The sequence below is a fragment of the Pseudorca crassidens genome, chromosome 2 (assembly GCF_039906515.1).
Source record: "Pseudorca crassidens isolate mPseCra1 chromosome 2, mPseCra1.hap1, whole genome shotgun sequence".
Taxonomy (NCBI): Eukaryota; Metazoa; Chordata; class Mammalia; order Artiodactyla; family Delphinidae; genus Pseudorca; species Pseudorca crassidens.
The window spans coordinates 96,249,872-96,268,557 of NC_090297.1; the positions used below are offsets into that span (position 1 = coordinate 96,249,872).

General features: G+C 41.5%; 2 protein-coding genes across 5 annotated transcripts in view; one reads left to right on the plus strand and one right to left on the minus strand.

The window, feature by feature from the left end:
- The window catches only part of AHCYL1 (adenosylhomocysteinase like 1), a 45,917-nt gene extending 42,378 nt beyond the window's left edge, over window positions 1-3,539 (plus strand). For 3 of the 4 annotated variants that reach the window (XM_067727187.1, XM_067727185.1, XM_067727188.1), the window contains exons 16-17: window positions 832-952; window positions 1,474-3,539. In XM_067727187.1, the coding sequence (XP_067583288.1) occupies window positions 832-952; window positions 1,474-1,480 (128 nt within the window). In that variant the 3' untranslated portion in view covers window positions 1,481-3,539. Of the gene's footprint in view, window positions 1-831; window positions 957-1,473 lie in introns of those variants that run through there. The other variant, XM_067727186.1, reaches the window with a different exon arrangement.
- A 6,850-nt stretch (window positions 3,540-10,389) lies between these two features.
- LOC137219104 (thymosin beta-4) lies at window positions 10,390-10,902 on the minus strand. Its single transcript, XM_067727190.1, has one exon. The coding sequence runs from the start codon at window positions 10,831-10,833 to the stop codon at window positions 10,699-10,701; it is 135 nt and encodes a 44-aa protein (XP_067583291.1). The 5' UTR covers window positions 10,834-10,902; the 3' UTR covers window positions 10,390-10,698.
- Between the last annotated feature and the right edge of the window lie 7,784 nt (window positions 10,903-18,686).

Consider the following 18,686-nt stretch of genomic DNA (forward strand, 5'->3'; position numbering starts at 1 on the left):
TACTACCACTGATTACAGCCTGGGACCAAAATGAGAGAAACAAACAAATACAGTTTTTATTGTCCATCTTCTATGAGATATACAAAAAATCTGTCATTCCAGGGGTCAACTGTGTTGTGTTCACGTGACATAATGCATCATCTTTAGTTCTTTACCTTTCTGAATATGGTGCCAACCTCCCCTCTCATTGGTCAGCCCAAACCCCTGTCCTCTTAAAGCTAAAAAACTTCTTGCTGTTGTCCCCTTCAACAGCTTACCTCAGCTTACCTTTGGGTGTTGGCTTTTGGTTTTTAATTCATATTCATAAAGGCAAAAGCCCAGGAAGCTTATCTATGGAAAACTAATACATTTGCGCCGGCTGCCTTAGAAATCCATGATCCTAAGATTTGAGGCCTTTTTGGATCTTATCGTAAGTAAATGTTGATGACTTAACTCTTTTGACCTTACTGGTGTCCACTTTGATTCATAATTTGACTATGATCCAGCTAAGGAAGTTGCTGCAGGAAAGTGAGAATAGTACATGGTATGTTGGCCATTGAGGTGAACCCAAAAGCTTTGCCAGAGAAGAATGGGGAGGAACAAGTCGGCCCATTTTGTCCTGCTAGCAAATGGCTTTCTAAGTGCACTCTGGATGTACTGAGAGAAATACCTTAAAGGCAACTTTGAGGGGTTTTTTAAAATTAAGCAAATATTCCGAGTTAGATTCTTTCGAAGTTATTCCAAGCCTTGTCCTCTCTCTCAAAGAAGCTTCAGATGAAAATAGGGGGAAGCTATGCCCTGAGAGGCATATTTGAAATGGAGTCTGCCCCCCTGCCGCTTTGTTCTTCCTAGATGAGTACGTTGCCAGCTTGCACCTGCCATCATTTGATGCCCACCTGACAGAGCTGACAGATGACCAAGCAAAATATCTGGGACTCAACAAAAACGGGCCATTCAAACCCAATTATTACAGGTAACTTGGGAGAAAGTAAATGAAAAGCTCTTCTCCCCAATATTAAGCCATGCAGGCTAGCCAGCTTTTTTAAATAGTGTTATAGCTAATTTTGAAGAGTACAAGAACTCTGCCCCGCACTAACAAGGTAAACAGAGAAATTGTGTATCTAGTAGTAGATGTAAAGAAGTCAGCATTTCCTAAGATTTTGGAGCTTGAGCCTCACCCCCAGAGATTCTAATAGAGTTAGTCTAGAATGGGGCCCCGGCTTATTTTGTAAAACTTCTTCAGATTATTCTAATGTATTGTCAGGGTTGAAGACCACTGATGTATAGTGTTAGAGAGCAGGAGATACAGCTAGAGGTGGCATTGCTGGAAATCCTTTGGAAGCGCAGGGAGGAACAATCCCTGGGGAATTACTGCAGGCATCCCTGGCCTGGGCAGGGGAAGGACCCTGGAGAGTGTTCTCTGTTTTGGATTCTTTTCTTGGAACGCTCATGTGGAAGACACAAATACTAAACAGTCAATCTCTTTCTTTACAGATACTAATGGACCGTATTACCAAGGACCAGTCCACGTGAACCACACAACTCTAAAAGAAATATTTTTTAAGAAAACTTTTATTTTCTTCTTAATCCTTTCCTCTTGATTTTTTTTCCTATAATTTCTTTCTTGTTTTTTCATCTCATTATCCAAGTTCTGCAGACCACACAGGAACTTGCTTCATGGCTCTTTAGATGAAACTGAGATTCAAGGTTTCTCACCCTAGTCACTAAAGAAGGATTTTACTCTCCCAGCCCAGAAAGGTGATTCTTTCTTTACCATTTCTGGGGACTTCATAGTCTTAATTGGGTACCTTATTAACAGGAAATGCTAAGGTACCTTCTATGTGGAACAATCTGCAATGTCTAAATTGCCTTAAAAGAGCCCATTTCTTAGCTGCTGAAATCAGTGCTCTTTCACTTCTTCAGAGGAGCAGGGATGGTACCTACCAGGCAGGTAGGTTATATATAGGTGGTGCATGTTAATTTCCCCTAGATGTTCCAAGCCCTGTTTCCTGTGTAAAGGTGGTATGTTTGGTTCAGAGATGTGTACTAGTGAGTGTCGCTTGTTAAGATCTGGTAGGCCCACTTGGATTTAGTACAGCCCTTCCTCCACTCCCACCAGACCCTCTCATTTTCCAGGTTTTTATCCAGACTGTACTCTATTAAGTTGAATTTTGTCCCCTAGCATTTATTTCTGGGTTTTTCTGTTTGTTTTTGTTTTGTTTGTTTTTTTGTTTTTTGTTTTTTTATTTTGTTTTTTTAAGTAAGAAAAATGTTTAGTCTTAATACTGAGGAGCTGCTTGAGTGGTTGTTATCAGTTTATCTTTTGAACCTTTGGAGCTAAAAGTGCAGAGTTGAGTCTAGAGAAATGCAGATCTCAAACTCTGATAATCCCTCTGTTTCTAGCCCATAGTTTATAGCATCAGTGAACTGGGGCCATAACAGTAAATTTTATCAGCTCTGCCCCATCAGCTTGTGCTGAAAGCAAATTTCTTGAGCCATTACTCAGTATACAGCACTGAGCTCTGTCTTTAGGATTTATCCTTTAAGAGCAAGTTTCTAATCAGCTGTGCTTCTGCAATTTAAAATACTTAAAGGGAGGTAGATGTGGATGGGAGGAGGAATGATAAATTGGGTCAGGCTGAGGGAAATTAGCTCTGTATAACTTGTCTGGGGCTTTAGTTTTACAGAAGCAGTACCACTTTTGATTGACGCATGTCACAGAAAGTTTATGAACTGAGACCTTAAAGGGCAGTTTGCGCGTAGAGGAAATAATCGGCGTGTCCTGGCTCACACTCTGAAAGAATCCTCAGAGATAAGAGAGATGTACTCCCATGCCATGCACCCTGCTTACCAGCATTTCTGCATGGTCAGGTGAGCTTTGTGCTCATGAGCTTTAAGTGTATAATTATCCAGGATTCTAAATTCTCAACTTGTTCTAGCTGGTGATCCTTCAAAGTTGGGTCAGGCAGTAGTGCTAGGTACTAGAAATTTTCATTTCCCTATTGCCATTGATCAGAGAAGACAGACATTAAAAATAGAAACTTAAGAAGGAAAACTTTCACTCTGTGACTTCCTAGCAGGGGTCAGTGATCTTGCCAAAACATTTTTCCCTCTCCTGTTTCTCCGTAACCAGCCCATTCCCACTCCTTGCCAGTGTGACCATGCTTTCTTCTCTGTAGATGCTAATGGTTCAAGCCCTTTTTCCCAAGGCGTTTAACCAGCCAATCAGAACAGCACATCCTTTAGGGGAGGTAACCTGGCCAACAGTGGTATCCATCGTGTGAGCTCTGCTGGAGGGAAGGGGCCCAGGTCCTGCTGCCCTGTGGCCTGCCCCCTGCTCCCATATCTATTACTGTGTCCATAGGAATACTAGATAAGGGCTCCGTCTCTGTCAAGCCATGTAACAAAGGACACTGTGGGAAAATGTCTGGCATCAGAGGGAGCGTGTAGAGAGCAACTTGGGAGGAACAAGTTTATTTTGTATGATTTTTAATGAATGCAATATTAATCCTTGCAGATGAGCAATAATCATTAAAGTCAATTAAAATGATAAGACCTTATTGGAATCCTGTGTCATTCCTGCTTAAACAGCAAAACTTTCGTTAAAACCTGTTTTCTAAGAAGGGACAAGTCAGGGGTCAGTTAGCAGTATCTAAGAGAGATTTGTTTAGGACCTAATATGTAGAAGAACAGGCTGGATGCAGAGTTCTTCAGTAATATCTTAAAATTTTGTATGCCTGCTCTGTGCTGAGCATTGGGCCTGGACACTTTCACTCTGACTTCCTTCCAGGAGCAGACTTGCTACCTAAAATTCAGGGCTCCTCACTTACACAGTCCCCTTATAAGACCCTGTACCTAATTCTTTTCCTTAAAAAATGCTTCCAAAGTTATGTAAGCTTCAGCCCCCCCATACCTGTATCCATCTCTGAAGTTGTCTCCGTGTGTTCTGATTTAACAATGTATCTGTTAATATTGTTCAGAAGTAATACCTTTTCTATTTTGTTAAATTGGTCCCAAACAATGTTGTTGTTTTCAGTGCAATTCTGTGAGGTTTTATCCATGCACATAAATCCAAATTTAAGACAAACTTCACATTGCCTAATCAGAGATTTAACCTTTTTTTTTAACTGTTTCCTGAATCTGATAACTTTATAGTTATAAAAAGTTAATCTATTATGATGGGGAAATATCTTGAAGTTAAATATTTGAATATAAAGAATTTAAATGAACTGTTTACCCTATAGTTTTATAAATTTTTCAAGGTGTTTTTTATTGCCTACCGCGTGCTAGGATCTGTTTTAGGTATTTGGGATACATCAGCAAAAACCAAGATCTCTTCCTTTGTGGAATTTACATAAAACCTCAACAAGACTCAGCCTTCCCCTTCCCCTTTTTCCTTTACCCACAATTCCACCATTAGATGGGGGCAGGCATCCACATGGGTTCCCAGCCTGGTGTGTGTGGGTAGGAGCTGGGGGTGTGGCCTAGTGCTGGAAGTCATCCTACACTTGGGATGGGGAGGGCATCCACGCAGGGGAGGGATGGCAATGGTGGATTGGGTAGGAACAGGGAACTTGATTAAATAAGCAGAAATATTAAGGATAACGGAAGCCAGCTTTCTCATTTTTAGAGGAGATGTTACACATCAGAAAGGGAAAAGACTAGAATAAACTCTGGTATTGGGTTTGAATATAGGGGGTATTGGGTTTTGGTGTGAACTCATGAATTTCAACATAAAGAAATATAGGGGAGCACTGTCCACTAACTGAGCCATGGAGCAGCAGTTCCCCTCTTCCTCCAGTGCAGTGCATATACACCTAGCATCCAGATTCAGGCACTACATTCTCCACTTAAAGGAGCCAGGAGTCTTTGGAGAAATGGCGGATTCCATGGCCGGGCAGGAAAAGTACAAGATGAGCAAGAAAGCAAGGAAGTACTCAAAAAAGTAATCACATGTCAAAAGGACACAGACCCAGCCTTAAGGGACTTACCGGGCAAATCTGGAACAATCTGAGCATCCAAATAATGGCTTATAAATCACTGAATAAAAGAGAAAACTATGAGTCTATACTGATATGAATGAATGAATAGTTTAATGAAGCATGGGATATGTAAGTAATTTCAAAGTACCTCTCCATAAAATATTTTTTAAGTACAATGGGAAAAAGAGGAGTTTTAAAATGGAGAAGCCTGGCAGAGTTCACCTTAAGTGAACAAAATGGGAGAAATCTAAGTCTTCCACCACTTGATAGGATGCAATGAGAAGAACACAGCATCCCTTCTGTGATATTTCTGCCAAAGATGCAAAACCTGAATGTAATCATGAGGAAGTATAAGGTAAATCCAAATTGAAAATTGTTATTTTACAAAATAACAGGCCTATGATCTTCAAAAGTGCCAAGGCTACCAAGGTCAAAGAATAACCAAAGAACTGAAGACACATACATTAACTGAACGAACTGAAGTGGATCATTTCGCTATCAAGAACGTTATTAGAACAGTTGCTGAAACGAGTCTGAGGACTATGTGGTAGTAACATCAGTGTTAATTTCCTGATGAAGTATTAGGGGGCGATGGGTCATCAGGTCAACGACTCTCAGATGGGTCAGGAGAAGATTATCTGTAATGTACTAACGTTTTTGTAAGTTTGATTATTGCAAAGATTTAAAAAAAAATTTTTTAATGATAGTTCCAAAACAAACAAAAAAATCAGACTTTGGCTTTATCGATTTAGAAAATTTTAAAAATCTGCTCCATTTAGGAACGTCTTAGACCAGATAGTAATAGTAAAGGTCTTAAGCCTTCTGGGTTAGCAAAGGAAAAGAAAGCAACAGAACAACAATATTTTACACGCCTGCACAAAACAAAGTATTTCATTTGACAAGCTCAGTGAAAGTAATACGTAGACCTGGATGGTTCAACAGGAAGGTGGGGATAAGGGGTGCGGCCTGACTCCAAAGTGCTCCCTGAACAGAATCTTACCTGCCAAATAACTTCTGAATGTGGGAAATTCCAGAGAAGTCTGAATTTTAGAAGAATGTACAGTAAGAATTGACATCACTGCTTAACTGGTTGTGAAACGCTGAGTTAGGGCAGGCATCAGCAAACTATAGCCCTCCCATTGTTACCAAGTCCAAGCTCTACTCGCCACATGACAGGCCAGTAAATCGAGAGACAAGGTGTTAAGGCAAGGAATAGAGACTTTATTTGGAAAGCCAGCAGACCGAGAAGATGGCGGACTAGGGTCCCCAAAAAACCATCTTATCGGGGTCTCAATGCCAGTTTCTTTTGTAGAACAAAGGGGGAGGAGGTGAGGAAGTAAAGTAAAAAGACCATTTATCTTGCAAAATAGGAGGGGATGGGGACCTCCTGGTGATCCAGTGGTAAAGAATCCGCCTTACAATGCAAGGGACTCAGGTTCGATCCCTGCTCAGGGAACTAAGATCCCACATGCTGCAGGGCAACTAAGCCTGTGTGCCACAACTACTGAGCTCACGTGCCTCAACTAGAGAGCCTGTGTGCCACAAACTATAGAGCCCACACACTCTGGAGCCTGTGTGCCACAACTAGAGAGAAGCCCACGTGCCGCAACAAAGAGTCTGCATGCCGCAACTAAGACCTGACACAGCCAAAAATAAATAAATAAAATCTTTTTAAAAAAAACAAAAAATAGGAGGGGATGTGTTCATTTCTTTTCTGCAGCTGTTCACAGGTGGGCAGGGTCAATGTCTCTCTGTGAGCTGAACAAAAGCCTTTTAGTTTAACAGCCAGAGGGGCAGGGTTCCCTGTGGCAGGCCATTTTGTATGCTTACAGCTATAGACTGTAATTTGATTACAATATCAAAAGCAACAAAAAGCAAAGCTTAAAGTAAAAGAAACAGATCCAACATGGAGTCAGAATTGGCTCTTCCCTGTTACACCATGAGCCAAATCTGGCCCACTGCCTGTGTTTGCACATCTCACAAGCTAAGAATAGTTTTTACATTTTAAAATGGTTTTTAAAAATCATGACTAATATTTGTGGCTTGTGAAAATTACATGAAATTTAAATTTCAGTGTCCATAAATGAAGTTTTGTACACAAGCCACCCTGATTCATTTATGTAATGTCTATGACTGCTTGCATTCCACAATGGCAGAGTTGAGTAGGTGCAACCAAATGGCCCACAAAGTCCAAACTGGCCCTTAACAGAAAAAGTTTGCTGACCCCAGGCATAAAGGTTGTGTTAGGTATAAAGGGAAAGGTGTCCAAAGGCATTTGATTTGCATTCTATTAGGTAAGAAAAGGAAGTCTCAGAGAAGAAAGTGAGAATGAAAGCATTGGAAAGTAAAAAATATCAAAGAGTATTCTAGTCTAAGTAGCACATGCTAAATCCACCTGCATCCTGGCTAGGAGTAGGAGTCACTCTGCAATTAGGAAACCTCAGCAAACTGATAAAGCAATTTTAAAATATTTTTAAATTTACGATTCCAATTTAGAGTCTAATCAATTTAGACTTAGTAATCAATTTAAGTTACAATCAATTTTTTGTATATATACTGTATTGGAAGCTCTACACTATTGGAACTTTTAATAATGGCATTTTGTGTATTTTATTTGTTTTATTCTGTTTTTGTTTGTTCTCCACTGCAACCACCAGATGGCGAGTTTTCTCACAATGGTTGTCACACAGGGTCTCTGGCCAACAAAGGATAATAAAATATAGGTTCACACTCCCTTCTCTGAAACTCCTGTGTTTTGAAATTGAGAATATTTCAGATTTTTAGGAAATACACAAATATACAATTTATGATGTTACACCTATTCTGGGGCTGTGGAGCAGCATTCCATAATCAAACATGTTGATATTTCTTAAGTTTATTAATACAGAATAAGGGATAAATACAGACTAACAATAGCCTCCTGTCAGTTAGATCAGGTTTTGCTGCCAAGTTAATTTGTGCCAAACGTCAGGGGAAGACTTTTTGATTTTTAGTATTCTTTTAATTTTGGAGTTGTAGATAAAGGTTTGTAGCTCTAGAATAACACAGTGTTTGCTGTGTAAGTGGCTTCATTTTAAATGCTTTATGCAATTAGCATACTTGAGATCACCTCACAATAACCCCATGGGATAGGTACGACCTTTATCACCATTTTATGGATAGGGAAATTGAGACAGTGACGTGAAGTAACTTGCCCAAGAGTATACAACTCCTAAATTGGTGGAGCTGAAATTAACGCAGGCAGTCTGGCTCCAGGGTTCATGCTTGACTCTAGGTACTACCAATTCTAGGAAACAGCCCCAAACCAGGATTCTAGTATCAAGAGTCATATGCTGGGCTGGTTAAAAATAGAGATTCCTAGATCCTGTCTCAGACCTACTGAAACAAACTCTCAGGGCTATAAGGAAGTCAAATATCTCTCCAGAGTCACAGAGCAATTGATAGGTAGAGCTAGGATTTGACCCTGGTCTTTCTGGCTTCCTGTGGCCCTAATCTGGAGTCACCGTGGGACTCCCCAAGGGTACTTTCAGGCAGTAATCCCCTGGTAATCATATCTCAGCAGAAGAAACTTAACATGGGCATGAAGACCCAAACTGCAGGTGCCATGACTTCCCTAATACTTCCTGAATGCAAGCCCCGAACACCTAAGGAACCTGCTGCATCCTAGTGCACCAGCCTCTGCTTCTCGAAGCTAGAGCCAAATTGGGGCAGAGTTACCTACTCTTGGGGCCCCAAAGATTCACTGATGAGCAGTTGGGCCCTTGTGCTCTGGTTGTTTTTAAATCACGAAAGTTACCACACATTTCATTACTGATTCCTCTATTTCAGCGCTTAAACGCCAAACAAAATGCCCTTCTCTTCAATGATTCTCTTGCCTTTGTATTTCTATCTGGGCAAATTACTTCCCAAGGGCCATTTAGAAGTGTTTTTTAGTCAGTAGAAGTGTAATTCGGAGCTGAAGGTCAACTGAGCGAAGCCTTCTCTGAGGTGCACTAGCTCTCACTGCTTGCTTTTACGCAAATTTGTCAACAGAGGTGATTGGTTTGTGTAAACTTGTTTTCAAGGAAAGACTAATTTATCTCAAGTCTAATGGTAAGATATGAGAAGGAGAAACTCTCACACATACAATGGGGAGCAAACCAGCACTTGCAGCTTTTTCCTATCTGTGCTATGGGTTTCCTAATGTCCAGCAAACAAGCTCTTTGCTCTTTTCTAATTTTCCTCTCAAAATCAGATGAAACAGGGACTTCCCTGCTGGTCCAGTAGCTAAGACTCCGCGCTCCCAATGCAGGACGTCTGGGTTTGATCCCTGGTCAGGGAACTAGATCCCACATGCCACAAGTAAGAGTTCACATGCTGCAACTAAAGATTCCACATGCCACAACTAAAAGATCCCACATGCTGCAACTAAGACCTGGCACAACCAAATAAATAAATAAATTTTAAAAATTAAAAATAATAAAAGCACCTTTAAAAATCAGATGAAAATATCACTAAATAATATGAAAATGAAGATGCTGCAACCCCTACCATTTCTTCCCAGAAATATTTATAATATTTATATTCAACTGATTTTTTAATTGAAGTCTTCCTTTTTCATTGTGGAAAAATACACATAACAAAGTTTACCATCTTAACCATTTTTAAGTGCACAGTTCAGTGGTGTATATATATTCACATTGTTGTGGAACCATCACCACCATTCATACCTATAACTCTTCATCTTGTGAAACTGAAACTCTGTACCTATTAGACAATAACTCCCCATTCCCGCCTCTCCCCAGCCCCTGGAAACCACCATTATACTTCTGTCTCTAAGAATTCGACTTCTCTAAGTACCTCATATAAGTGTAATAATACATATTTGCCTTTTTGTGATTGGCTTATTTCACTTATAATGTCTTCAAGGTTCATCCATGTAGTAACATGTATCAGAATTTCCTTCCTTTTTTAAAAAAATTTATTTATCTTATTTATTTATTTTTGGCTGTATTGGGTCTTCGCTGTTGCGCGCGGGCTTTCTCTAGTTGCGGCTAGCGGGGGCTACTCTTCGTTGCGGTGCGCAGGCTTCTCATTGCAGTGGCTTCTCTTGTTGCAGAACACAGGCTCTGGCGCGTGGGCTTCCGTAGTTGTGGCACACAGGCTCAGTAGTTGTGGCTCATGGACTCTAGAGCACAAGCTCAGTAGTTGTGGCACACGGGCTTAGTTGCTCCACGGCATGTGGGATCTTCCCGGACCAGGGCTCAAACCCGTGTCCCCTGCATTGGCAGGCGGATTCGTAACACTGCGCCACCAGAGAAGCCCAGAATTTCCTTCCTTTTTTTTATTTTTTTCAGGTTTTAAAACTTTTTATTTGCATATTAAAATAATTGTGCATTCCAATAATTAAAATCATTTGAACAAAAAAAAAAAATGGCACTGATTAAACTGCATTTTACAGCCCGCAGGACACCCTGGACCAGCTTGCTCTTTACTCTAGATTTCACTGTCGTCCCACCCAGCCTCCTTCACCAACATGCAAGTTCTTTTCCTTCCCTGCCAGCCAGAGAGGCGGATGGGAAGCAGGCGCGGCCTTCGTTGTCAGTAGTTCTCCATTCTTTGATGTGAAAAAGGGCAGCACAGTCATTTAAACTTGATCCAACCTCTTTGCATCTTACAAAGTTAAACAGCTAAAAGAAGTAAAATAAGAAGGCAGTGCTCGTGGAATGTACAGTGCATATTGGCGGCGCACGCCTCATTACGACTCGCCCGCTTGCTTCTCCTGTTCAATCGTTTCTTGTGAAGGCAGTGGATTTTTCTCTTTCGTTTCTGTTTTCTTCAGTTTCGACTTATCGAATTTCTCAATCTCAGCCATATCGGGTTTGTCAGACATGGCTGCAGAGGAAGCGGAGCGAGTTACGAGCGAACGAGGTCCGACCTGCGCAGTGGTCGCCGCCGAGTGCCCTCCTTCCTTTTTAAGACTGAATACTATCCCATTGTATGTATGTACCATATTTCGCTCATGCACACACCACAATTTACCTTCCAAGTCTCCCCTGGAAGTTGTAAGCGTTCAACAGACTCCAGAGTTCCAAAAGAATTACATCAGACTATTCTGCCAGTGCAAATGTTGTCTAGGTGGGGAGCCAGATTCCTGGGGCTTCCTACTCCACTGTATCTTCCCAGAATCCTCTCCCACAATTCCTACCATTTTACCACTTAAATATCATTTGAATATGTTCCACCATCTCCCCACTTCCCAACTCAAGCCTCCAGAGAAGACCACAGCCTTGACCAATAGCTTGACTGTAACTTCAGGAGAGGCCTTGACAAATACTCTCCACTTAACCAAACTCTAGTCAGGCTCTCTGACCCTTCTTCTTGTCTAGGCCTTGGCCTTGGCCCCCATCCTTGCTGGGCCTGCATAGCCCAGTTGTAGCAAGAATCCTGCTAAGTCACTTTAGCAAGAATCCCCTTACCCTTGATATCTCAACATATTCCCCATCCCCTACCCATGATAGCTGATCATCCTGGCCTGCCTTCAGCAAGAATCCTATTAAGTCAGCTTAGCAAGAATCCCCCTACCCTTGATGTTTCCTCTTAAGAAATTTTTCATCCACTGACCCCGTCATTCCGCTTGTTGGCTACAAATTTCCAGCTGTCTTTGTCGTATTTGGAGTTGAGCCCAATCTCTCTCACCTATTGTGATAGCATTGACACCTATCACAATTGTCCTGGATAAAGTCTTCCTTACCATTTTAACAAGTGTCAGAATAATTTTTTCTTTAACAGCCTTGAGCTAGAGGCACCCAGCTAAGCCATCCCCAGATTCTTGACCCATAGAAACTATGAGATAATAAATGTTTGGGTTTTTTTTTTTTAAAAAAAGTTCCAAGTGTTTTTATCTTTTTATTATTTATTGATTTATTTATTGGCTGCGTTGGGTCTTCATTGCTGCGTGTGGGCTTTCTCTAGTTGTAGAGAGCAGGGGCTATTCTTCATTGTGGTGCATGGGCTTCTCAGAGCTCAGTCTCAGTAGTTGTGGCGCGTGGGCTTTGTTGCTCCACGACATGTGGGATCCTCCGGGACCAGGGCCCAAACCCGTGTCCCCTGCATTGGCAGGCAGGTTCTTAACCACTGCGCCACCAGGGAAGTCCTAATAAATGTTTGTTTTTTTAATCCTCTAAGTATTAGGGTAATTTGCTCCACAAACTAGAAACAAATGCATAATGTATCCTGGATACTATGATGTACTGCTCAAATTCCCCATCCAGGGCTGGGGCTCTCATTCTTCTACTGCCAGGAAAGCTGGATGCTGGTAGCTCGCAGCTAAGTCCTTCTCCAGTTATTGCCCTTGGTAAAGAAACCTACCATGTATAAAGATATGCATGCCCCTTCCCTAGGGACAGTCTGCCGTCCATGGTTCTGTCTGTGCAGGTATATAAAGGCCTGGCCCCTTAGCCTCCAGTGCGGGACAGCTCTGAGGGATCATCTCCGTTCTAGAGTGCCCTGAAGGACACGCTGAGGCCTCTGTTGCAGCTGTGTCACAGTTCAACTTCTCCCTCCGCCCAATCCTGTTTCTTTCACCTCCTGGTAGGTGTTATTACCAGGAGCACAGGGACGGTCTCCAAAACATCTCCAAACTGCATATCTCTGACTGAGAGCCTGCTTTCTGGGGACCCTGACCCAAGACACTATGTGACCTGGAGCAAATACTTTAACTCTATGTGCCTTGGTTTCTTCATCTCCAAGTGGGAGAAATACCAGTGTCCATCCTATAGGGTTGTTGTAAGGATTCAGTGAGTTTAAGTCCTTGGCATGGTTCCTGCCATACAGTAAGCACACATAAATATGTGTGCATGCTATCATTATTACTATCTGTACAAAAAATATTCAGGCTTCTCCTTCCCCCGCCCCTGCTGTTACCCTCAGAAAACCAGCAGGTGCAAAGGTTGTGAGGTAGTAGCAAGCTTGGCATGTTAGGGAGATAGGATGGAGGGCATGAGGCTAAAGGAGAAGAGTGGTAGGAGATGAGGTCAGAGAAGAAGGCAGATCCCTGTTGGCCCCATGTGGGCCTTGCATGTTAGGATAAAGAGTTAGGATTTAAATCTAAGTGAGGTGGGAAACCATGGCAGATTGAGAGCAAGTGAGTGACACGAGTTGGTCCGTGGCTCTAAAAGCTCTGGCTTCAGGGATAATCAGTTATAGGGCAGCAGGAGGGTAAGTGAGGAAGGCTAGCGTGACAATGATCATGAATAGGGAGCTCCAGGATATGTTTTGGTAGGAGAGTCATGAGTGGACTAGATGTGAGAGGTGAAGAAGAGAGGAATTAAGGATGTCTCCCTGGGGACTTCCCTGGTGGTGCAGTGGATAAGAATCTGCCTGCCAATGCAGGGGACACGGGTTCGATCCCTGGTTCGGGAAGATGCCACATGCAGCGGAGCAACTAAGCCCATGTGCCACAACTACTGAGCCTGCGTGCCACAACTACTGAGCCTGCGTGCCACAACTACTGAGCCCGTGTGCCACAACTATTGAGCCTGTGTGCCACAACTACTGAAGCCCACTTGCCTAGAGCCCATGCTCGGCAATAAAAGAAGTCACCGCCCACAACCACAACGTTGTGAGAAGCCCACACACTGCGACGAAGAGTAGCCCCTGCTGGCCGCAGCTAGAGAAAGCCTGCGTGCAACAACAAAGGCCCAACGTAGCCAAAAATTAATTAATTAATTAAAAAAAAAAAGATGTCTCCTTGGTTTTGGCTTGAGGAAAAAATGGGTGGTTGGTAATACCATTGATTTAGATAAGGAAAAGCAGGAGAACAGCAGGCTTGGGGCAAGAAAGGGAGAATCCAGAGTTCTGTTTGTAACATGTTAAGTTTGAAATGCTAATGGACATCCAAGTGAGATGTCAAATCAGCCCTTTGATGTATGTTTGGATCCTCTTCTGACCAAACCATACTGTATGTAAGAGGCTAGGAGATTATAAATTAATCTGACCTGAGACAGAGTTAGGCTAACTGATTCCTTTGGAAGACAGGATTAATATTATTTGCCTTATTTATTAATTTACTAACTAACTAAAATATTATTAATCTTGTCCTCTTCTCATAGCCATTAATGAAGAGAACTCCACGTGGCACTGCAACTGGAGGTTAAGACCTGGCCCGTAGATGCTCCAGGAGTCATGACTTTAACATTGAGCACTTCAGTGACTAGCAATATCTTGGCCAGAGCTAAGATGGAGATTGCCAGAAATAGGCTCACTTTGCCTCCCATCATGCATTTAGGAGTGGATGGATGTGAAGCATCTTGCCCAGTACCTGACACCCTATAGACACACAGTATATGCCAGTTTCCTTCTACAGAGCCCAGCTGGAAAAACTACCATGTTTTTGTTTTGTTTTTTTCTCCAAACTTGTAATGCATTTATTTATGAATTAGATACATATAATTTTATGTACTCCATATAACATAAATAAAATTAGGATCTGAAACAATAAGATTAAAAATAAACATTCTAAAATTTTATTTTTACATCTTCAATGGCTTTTCTTGCACAGCCCACTTGAATCCTGCTCTAAGGGAGCCTAACAAAACAAGCAAAAAAATGACGAAAAGGAAATTTAAAAACACCACTGATGGGGAAATAAAAGTGGAAAGCCTTGAAAAAGTTATTAAAACTACACCTCAAATGGAAATGAACTGAGGCCAACCACAAATAATTCTTGAAGTCACTTCTGGAAAGTTTTTCTCTGAAAATGAATTTCGCGTATTTTCACTGTGATGAAAGAAAAATGAAAATGTTGGTTCGACACATTTCAGGTAACCTATGTGTTTGCTTTTATCTTCAAATTGTCCTCTTTTATGTTAATATTATAAGCCATTAAAAATCCTCTTAAATGTTTGCAAGACATAAATTCTCTCTAAAATTTTAGAGATTTTAGAAAAGCCATGTAAAATGGGTCCTATTTTCCATTTTTCTGACTACAAAATTTGAGTTATTATCACAAAATTAAAGATGTTTGCAGGAGGGGGATAGGTTGCATGCCAAATGCTTTAATGGTGAGAGCGCTTAGAAAGTACACTCAGAAGTTCTCAAGTCATTCATTTTCAATATATTTTCCAAGCATAAAATTTTTCCTCCAATTTCACATTTTTGGTTCTATTCTGGAAAAGTACTTATGTCACCTTCCTCTTACAATATATTTAAAATACACAGAGATAATTAGCTATAATTTGTTATTGACAATTAGTCCATACAACTTATTAAAATGAGAAAGCTTTTTATCAAATTAGTATGCTGAAGACAAAAAGTTTGTGTGGAAGAATTAAAAATGCTGAAAACTTTTATTAACAAAAATTCACTCTGATGACTACATCATTAAAGAGATAAGACTTATTAGGATAACGGCTTAGCAGTACAGGTAGAACATCATTTTATTAAAAATAAGTCAACAGACCTCCCTGGTGGCGCAGTGGTTAGGAATCCGCTTGCCAATGCAGGGGACACAGGTTCGAGCCCTGGTCCAGGAAAATCCCACAGCCGCGAAGCAGCTAAGCCCGTGCATCACAACTACTGAGCCTGTGCTCTCGAGTCCGTGAGCCACAAATACTGAGCCTACGTGCCACAACTAGTGAAGCCCACGCGCGTAGAACCCGTGCTCCGCAACAAGAGAAGCTACCGCAGTGAGAAGCCCGCGCACTGCAACGAAGAGTAGCCCCTGCTCACCACAACTAGAAAAAGCCTGTGCACAGCAAGGAAGACCCAACGCAGCCAAAAATAAATAAATAAAATAAATAAATTTAAAAATAAAAATAAGTCAAAAAAGGGGAAGTTTGCCACAAATATGACAAAATTTTCATTATCAATATAAAAATTCAAAAACTGATTTAAAATATACTAAGTTGCCAATAGAAAAATAGTCAATGGATATAAACAAGTCATAGAAGATAGTAGGTGACTAATAAATGTATATTCCAAGTTTAATATCAAGAAAAATCCAAGAAGTGGAAACCAAAAATATTGGCATGGTATGAAAAGGCACTCACGTGCTGCTCATGGAAATGTAAATTGGGGTCACCTTTCTGGAAAAAAAGTTGGCAATATGCTTTGATCTAATAATTACATTAGGAAGTTATTTCAAAATTCAGAGAAAGATTTGTGTAGGAAAATGACATGACATTATTTTCTTTCTGCACAGAAAAATACTGGATAAAAATGTTCTTTATGTTAACAGCAGTTGTCTCTGGGTGGTAGATGTTTACTTTCTTCTTTATAACAAGCAAATTAACTTTAGTCCAAAAAAAACTAAAGTTACTTTTTAGAATTCCTTTAAACAAATATCACCCAGCTCTTTTTATAGAAACAAATAATAAGTGTTTGCTAGTTCTAGTCCAAATGGACAGGGCTCCTATTTTAATTCTGGATTTTTACCTCCCACTCACCAAAAAGCCCCCATAGGAGCATAGCCAGAAAGGCCCTCTAGTCAGAGAGAGATCTAAGTTCAAATCCTAGAAACACCATTTATGGCTGTGTTACTTTGGGCAACTTTTCTAAATCTCAGTGCATTCTTAAATAAGACTACAGAATTTTAGAGATTAAGATAGCTCCAGGACTTCCCTGGTGGTCCAGTGGCTGAGACTCCGAGCTCCCAATGCAGGGGGCCCAGGTTCAATCCCTGGTCAGGGAACTAGATTCCACATGCCGCAACTAAGAGTTCGCATGCCACAACTAAAAGGTCCCGTGTGCCGCAACTAAGACCCGGCACAGCCAAATAATACATAAATAAATAAAATAATAATAATAAAAAAAGATAGCTCCAATACTACAGAGGGCAGCTCAGAAAGGGTATAAAGATGAAGGTGTAATTTTGCAGGGAGGGAATAGGCTGGGACTATAAAATGAAATTATAAGAATACAGTTTGGGAATCATCCCAAAGAGAGTCATAGGGACATATGATCTGACATGATAAGCATGAGACTAAAAGAGTAAGTTTTTCTTCATTCTTCTGTACTGAACACTTCCTATGTGCTGTACACTAGGGACACAGCAGTGAACAGTATAAGCAGCAAACAGTATAAACAAGATCCCTGATTCCTGACCACACATTCTGTGGTGTCAGGGATGGAGGGTAAGGTGGGGGTGGAAGCCAGGCAGAAATAGACAAATCCAATTAGTGGTATGTGCCATAAATTAAAAAAGGTAATAAGATAGATGGGGGAGGGGTGCTTTTTAAATAGGGTGGTCAGGGAAGGCTCCCTGCAAAAGGTGAGCTGAGACTTGAAGGAAGAGGAGCCACGGAAGATCTTGGGTCTGAGGGCAGAGCAAGTGCAAAGTCAAAGATGGGAACAAACCTGACAGTGTTCACAGACAGCAAGGAGACCACTGTACAAGGAGATGAGACTGAAGTTAGGAGGGATCAGATTTTATGGGGCTGTATGATGAAAAGGAGTTTGGATTTTATTTTCATTGTGATAAGAACCCATCGATATTTTCAGCAGAGTAGCATGATCTGGTTGCGTTTTAAAAATTACTTCGGGGAGGTCCCTGATCGTCTAGCGGTTAGGATTCAGTGCTTTCACTGCAGAGGCCCAGGTTCAATCCCTGGGCAGAGAACTGAGATCCCGCAAGCTGTGCGGCACAGCCAAAATAAGAAAATAAACATAAAAATTACTTTGACTGGTCTGTGGTGAGAGAATTCTAGTAACAGGTTGCTACATACCTTGAACTAGTTAGGGGTGATAGCACTAGTGGTGGCAGAATCAAGCAGAATTCCCACAGAGGTTGATTTCAGCTCTTTCTTTCAAACCAAGCATAAAGGTCTCTTGTAAAACCGTCCGTGGTTCTCCCAGCTCCACTGTGCCACCACTGAACTTCATACACAATCCTAACCAAGTACTGCAATCATGTATTTACATAGCTGTCCTTCCTGATGGACACATTCTAGGAATGGAGGCAGGAAGCATGTCTTATTTATCTTTGATATACCTAGCCAAGTGCCTGGCACATAAAGAGTGCTCCTTTAACATCTGCTGATTGCAGTAGCGAACGAATACATTTAAAACATTTGAAGCCATTTGTATTAGTCTCCTAGGGCTGCTGTAACAAAGTACCACCAGCTGGGTGGCTTAAAACAACAGATATTTATTTCTTCTCAGTTCTGGAGACTAGAAGTTCAAAATCAAGGTGTCGGCAGGGCTGTGCTCCTTTGGCGGTACGCGAGCCTCTCACCGTTGCGTCCTCTCCCGTTGCGGAGCACAGGATTCGGACGCGCAGTCTCAGTGGCCATGGCCCACGGGCCCAGCCACTCCGCGGCATGTGGGATCTTCCCGGACCGGGGCACGAACCCGTGTCCCTTGCATCAACAGGCGGACTCTCAACCACTGCGCCACCAGGGAAGCTCTGGCATTTACTTCTTGATAAGTTTGAACAAGTGAGAACAACTGGAAACAACCCACGTGTCTATCAACAGGTAACTGGATAAACAATGGAATACTATTTCTGTACTATTTTTTAAATAAATTTATTTATTTTATTTTTGGCTATGTTGGGTGATAGAACTTGTGGTAGTCAGTCTTAGAACTTGACCAAAGCTTCTAAGCTTTTGGTCAGCCTTAGAACTTGACCAAACTGTGGTCACTGAAACTAGATGTCAGGTGTTGGGCTGCGTGGGATTTGCTGGTATTATCTAAAAAGCCTCTCAGCATTGGTCCTTTTCCTGCAAATTCCTTAGTTTTTCCTAT